Source organism: Haliotis rubra, unplaced genomic scaffold (assembly GCF_003918875.1).
Source record: "Haliotis rubra isolate DU_JTF1 unplaced genomic scaffold, ASM391887v1 Scf1174, whole genome shotgun sequence".
In the NCBI taxonomy this organism is placed as follows: domain Eukaryota; kingdom Metazoa; phylum Mollusca; class Gastropoda; order Lepetellida; family Haliotidae; genus Haliotis; species Haliotis rubra.
Genome location: NW_025765086.1, coordinates 103,094 through 109,093, shown reverse-complemented (window position 1 = coordinate 109,093; position 6,000 = coordinate 103,094). Strand labels below are relative to the sequence as shown.

Here is a 6,000-nt window from a genome sequence, read left to right as displayed (position 1 = left end):
ACTACCACTACCACTACGTACACACAACTACCCCATTACTACTACTACTACCACTACCACTACCACTACCTCTGCCTCTACCACTACGTACTCAACTACCTCATTACAACTACTACTACTACAACAACTATTACTACTACTACTACCACTACTACTACCACTACCACTACCACTACGTACACAACTACCTCATTACTACTACTAATACAACTATTACTACTACTACTACCACTACTACTACCACTACCACTACGTACACAACTACCTCATTACTACTACTACTACTACTACAACTATTACTACTACTACTACCACTACTACTACCACTACCACTACGTACACAACTACCTCATTACTACTACCACTACTACAACTATTACTACTACCACTACTACTACCACTAACACTACCACTACGTACTCAACTACCTCATTACTACTGCTACTACCACTACCACTACCACTACATACACAACTACCTCATTACTACTACTACTACTACTACTACTACTACTAATAATAATAATTACATCTATGTATAATTATACCTACTTTCAGAGGTTGCCCCAAGCCTAATCAGTGCAGGGCTGACTGCTCTCATTGGAAGACGAGATATGTAAGTATTAACCGTGGAATGGATGTACGTTACACTTTCCCTAGTTCTGTAATTTTCATCATTGACATGGATGTGTCTTCAACGTTTCTTTCGTTTGGTGAGGAAGCATTCACAAAAGGGTGAATATTTGCGATCAGTTGAATATATTTTAAAGGTAATCTGAGGGATTCTGGTACTTCAAAACGAAGTACAATACTTGTTGATAAAATAATTACACTCATTATACAATTGTATATATTAAATCTACTATTGTTGAATAAACAAAATATGAACCACACAAAACTAGTAAATCTACTACTGTCATGTTTATTTCCCATTCCAAATTCCAGCGATCGCAGAAACATCCTCGATGAACTGAAGAAAATCGCCGAAAGTAAGCATCCTTCTTATTTTAACTTCCGTGTATGCTTCTCAGTATTACTCAGATAAATCCAGTCAAGAAGAAATGATATAAATCACTGTCACACTGCATCTCTCAGTACAACACATTTTCGATTATGTAGGCATTGCTGATTCAGCTGCTTCTTCATATTTCCTGATCTGTTTCATTTTACAGGTATTCTGCAGGAGGTTGAGGGTGAGTATAATGGATATATTGACTGTTGTGGATAAACTTAAAGTGCAAAGGATAGAAGTCATAAAGAATTGTGCATATGTCAATTAAACAGAACGTTCGTGCATTTGTAGTATCGCTACCCAGTGTCCTTAAATACACAGATTAAATCCGGAGTAAGACGAAATCTCAGGAGTATATGTTACATATCACACTGTCACAATAATTTGTGTAGTTTATAAGCACTTGCCCTTGTTTCCAGTTCTGCTGCCCAAAGTGATTGAGAGTGCTTTGCCCGCTCTTCTATCTGGTATTGGTAAACGTGAAATGTGAGTGATATAGCTTGAATATCTGCTTATGATACAGTTATTATTGCCAGAAGATGTTTCTGGCTGAAATACATTTTCATATTCTTTGAGAGTAGACGTTGCCTTTATTCTAGTGAATATTTCAAATAATAGTTTCATAAAAATGTATTTGGATTCAGTATGTTTTTTTGTGAAAATGGATTTATTTATCCCAGTGAGAATATTTACACTATGTGGTTTATGTTTTAAACGCTGACGTAAAAGCTGTGTTAACACAACTTGAAAAGGAAATCCTCATACTGATTATAACATTGTACATATTTCATGTACTTGTCTAACTTAAGCAGTGTAGAAACCACACGAAACTAGTAAACCTACAGCTTGCATGTTTATTTCCCATTCCAAATTCCAGCGATCGCAGAAACATCCTCGATGAACTGAAGAAACTCGGCGAAAGTAAGCATCCTTCTTATTTTAACTTCCGTGTATGCTTCTACCATTCAGCAGTTATCAGTATTACTCAGATAAATCCAATCAAGAAGAAATGATATAGATAACTGTCTCACAACATCGCTGAGTACAAGACATTTTCGATTATGTAGGCATTGCTGATTCAGCTGCTTCTTCATATTTCCTGATCTGTTTCATTTTACAGGTATTCTGAAGGAGGTTGAGGGTGAGTATACTGGATATATTGACTGTTGTGGATAAACTTTAAGCTACACAGGATAGAAATCATAAAGAATTGTGCATATTTCATTTAAAAAGAACGTTCGTGCAATTTGTAGTATCGCTACCCAGTGTCAAGACTTAAAATCACAAATAAAAGCCTGAGTAAGACCAAATCTCAGGAGTATATGTTACATATCACAATATCACAATATTTTGTGTGGTTTATAAGCTCTTGTATTTATTTCCAGTTGTAGCGCCCAAAGTGATTGAGAGTGCTTTGCCCGCTCTTCTATCTGGTATTGGTAAACGTGAAATGTGAGTGATATAGCTGGAATATCTGCTTATGATACAGTTAGTATTGCCGGAAGATGTTTCGCTGAAATACATTTTCATATTCTTTTGAGAGTAGACGTTGCCTTTATTCTAGTAAATATTTCGAATAATAGTTTCATGAAATTTATTTGGATTCATGTTTTTTTGTTGTCTTGAATATGGATTTTTTCATCCCAGTGAGAATATTTACACTGTGTGGTTTATGTTTAAATGCTGACGTAAAAGCTGTGTTAACACAACTTAAAAAGGAAATCCTCACACTGATTATAACATTGTACATATATCATGTACTTGTCTAACTTAAGCAGTGTAGAAACCACACGAAACTGATTAAACCTACAGCTTGCATGTTTATTTCCCATTCGAAATTCCAGCGATCGCAGAAACATCCTCGATGAACTGAAGAAACTCGGCGAAAGTAAGCATCCTTCTTATTTTAACTTCCGTGTATGCTTCTACCATTCAGCAGTTATCAGTATTACTCAGATAAATCCAATCAAGAAGAAATGATATAAATCACTGTCACACTGCATCTCTCAGTACATCACATTTTCGATTATGTAGGCATTGCTGATTCAGCTGCTTCTTCATATTTCCTGATCTGTTTCATTTTACAGGTATTCTGCAGGAGGTTGAGGGTGAGTATACTGGATATATCGACTGTTGTGGACAAACTTAAAGTGCTAAGGATAGAAGTCATAAAGAATTGTGCATATGTCAATTAAACAAAACGTTCGTGCATTTGTAGTATCGCTACCCAGTGTCCTTAAATACACAGATAAAAGCCTGAGTAAGACGAAATCTCAGGAGTATATGTTACATATCACAATGTCACAATAACTTGTGTAGTTTATAAGCACTTGTCCTTGTTTCCAGTTCTACTGCCCAAAGTGATTGAGAGTGCTTTGCCCGCTCTTCTATCTGGTTTTGGTAAACGTGAAATGTGAGTGATATAGCTTGAATATCTGCTTATGATACAGTTAGTATTGCCAGAAGATGTTTCGCTAAAATACATTTTCATATTCTTTTGAAAGTAGACGTTGTCTTTATTCTAGTAAATATTTCGAATAATAGTTTCATGAAATGTATTGGGATTCATTTTGTTATTGTTGTGAATATGGAGTTTTTCATCCCAGTGAGAATATTTACACTGTGTGGTTTATGTTTTAAATGCTGACGTAAAAGCTGTGTTAACACAACTTAAAAAGGAAATCCTCACACTGATTATAACATTGTACATATATCATGTACTTGTCTAACTTAAGCAGTGTAGAAACCACACGAAACTGATTAAACCTACAGCTTGCATTTTTATTTCCCATTCGAAATTCCAGCGATCGCAGAAACATCCTCGATGAACTGAAGAAACTCGGCGAAAGTAAGCATCCTTCTTATTTTAACTTCCGTGTATGCTTCTTCCATTCAGCAGTTATCAGTATTACTCAGATAAATCCAATCAAGAAGACATGATATAAATAACTGTCTCACAACATCGCTGAGTACAAGACATTTTCGATTATGTAGGCATTGCTGATTCAGCTGCTTCTTCATATTTCCTGATCTGTTTCATTTTACAGGTATTCTGCAGGAGGTTGAGGGTGAGTATACTGGATATATCGACTGTTGTGGATAAACTGAAAGTGCTAAGGATAGAAGTCATAAAGAATTGTGCATATATCAATTAAACATAACGTTCGTGCATTTGCAGTATCGCTACCCAGTGTCCTTAAATACACAGATAAAATCCTGAGTAAGATCAAATCTCAGGAGTATATGTTACATATCACAATGTCACAATAATTTGTGTAGTTTATAAGCACTTGCCCTTGTTTCCAGTTCTGCTGCCCAAAGTGATTGAGAGTGCTTTGCCCGCTCTTCTATCTGGTATTGGTAAACGTGAAATGTGAGTGATATAGCTGGAATATCTGCTTATGATACAGTTAGTATTGCCAGAAGATGTTTCGCTGAAATACATTTTCATATTCTTTTGAGAGTAGACGTTGCCTTTATTCTAGTAAATATTTCAAATAATAGTTTCATGAAATTTATTTGGATTCAGTTGTTTTTTGTGAAAATGGATTTATTTATCCCAGTGAGAATATTTACACTGTCTGCTTTATGTTTTAAACGCTGACGTAAAAGCTGTGTTAACACAACTTGAAAAGGAAATCCTCATACTGATTATAACATTGTACATATTTCATGTACTTGTCTAACTTAAGCAGTGTAGAAACCACACGAAACTAGTACACCTACAGCTTGCATGTTTATTTCCCATTCCAAATTTCAGCGATCGCAGAAACATCCTCGATGAACTGAAGAAAATCGGCGAAAGTAAGCATCCTTCGTATTTTAACTTCCGTGTATGTTTCTACCATTCAGCAGTTATCAGTATTACTCAGATAAATCCAGTCAAGAAGAAATGATATAAATCACTGTCACACTGCATCTCTCAGTACAAGACATTTTCGATTATGTAGGCATTGCTGATTCAGCTGCTTCTTCATATTTCCTGATCTGTTTCATTTTACAGGTATTCTGCAGGAGGTTGAGGGTGAGTATACTGGATATATTGACTGTTGTGGATAAACTTAAAGTGCAAAGGATAGAAGTCATAAAGAATTGTGCATATGTCAATTAAACAGAAAGTTCGTGCATTTGTAGTATCGCTACCCAGTGTCCTTAAATACACAGATTAAATCCTGAGTAAGACCAAATCTCAGGAGTATATGTTACATATCACAATGTCACAATAATTTGTGTAGTTTATAAGCACTTGCCCTTGTTTCCAGTTCTGCTGCCCAAAGTGATTGAGAGTGCTTTGCCCGCTCTTCTATCTGGTATTGGTAAACGTGAAATGTGAGTGATATAGCTGGAATATCTGCTTATGATACAGTTAGTATTGCCAGAAGATGTTTCGCTGAAATACATTTTCATATTCTTTTGAGAGTAGACGTTGCCTTTATTCTAGTAAATATTTCAAATAATAGTTTCATGAAATTTATTTGGATTCAGTTTGTTTTTTTGTGAAAATGGATTTATTTATCCCAGTGAGAATATTTACACTATGTGGTTTATGTTTTAAACGCTGACGTAAAAGCTGTGTTAATACAACTTGAAAAGGAAATCCTCATACTGATTATAACATTGTACATATTTCATGTACTTGTGTAGCTTAAGCAGTGTAGAAACCACACGAAACTAGTAAACCTACAGCTTGCATGTTTATTTCCCATTCCAAATTCCAGCGATCGCAGAAACATCCTCGATGAACTGGAGAAAATCGGCGAAAGTAAGCATCCTTCTTATTTTAACTTCCGGGTATGCTTCTACCATTCAGCAGTTATCAGTATTACTCAGATAAATCCAGTCAAGAAGAAATGATATAAATAACTGTCACACAACATCGCTGAGTACAAGACATTTTCGATTATGTAGGCATTGCTGATTCAGCTGCTTCTTGATATTTCCTGATCTGTTTCATTTTACAGTTATTCTGAAGCAGATTGGGGGTGAGTA

General features: G+C 35.5%; 1 protein-coding gene across 1 annotated transcript in view; it reads left to right on the top strand.

Annotated features, from left to right (window-relative positions):
* The window catches only part of LOC124258542, a 92,748-nt gene that overhangs the window by 65,054 nt on the left and 21,694 nt on the right, over window positions 1–6,000 (top strand). The window contains exons 15-31 of the mRNA XM_046692614.1: window positions 945–988; window positions 1,172–1,192; window positions 1,431–1,497; window positions 1,889–1,932; window positions 2,132–2,152; window positions 2,397–2,463; window positions 2,856–2,899; window positions 3,099–3,119; window positions 3,358–3,424; window positions 3,816–3,859; window positions 4,059–4,079; window positions 4,318–4,384; window positions 4,772–4,815; window positions 5,015–5,035; window positions 5,274–5,340; window positions 5,730–5,773; window positions 5,973–5,993. Of these exons, the coding sequence (XP_046548570.1) occupies window positions 945–988; window positions 1,172–1,192; window positions 1,431–1,497; window positions 1,889–1,932; window positions 2,132–2,152; window positions 2,397–2,463; window positions 2,856–2,899; window positions 3,099–3,119; window positions 3,358–3,424; window positions 3,816–3,859; window positions 4,059–4,079; window positions 4,318–4,384; window positions 4,772–4,815; window positions 5,015–5,035; window positions 5,274–5,340; window positions 5,730–5,773; window positions 5,973–5,993 (725 nt within the window). The remainder of the gene's footprint in view (window positions 1–944; window positions 989–1,171; window positions 1,193–1,430; window positions 1,498–1,888; window positions 1,933–2,131; window positions 2,153–2,396; window positions 2,464–2,855; window positions 2,900–3,098; window positions 3,120–3,357; window positions 3,425–3,815; window positions 3,860–4,058; window positions 4,080–4,317; window positions 4,385–4,771; window positions 4,816–5,014; window positions 5,036–5,273; window positions 5,341–5,729; window positions 5,774–5,972; window positions 5,994–6,000) is intronic.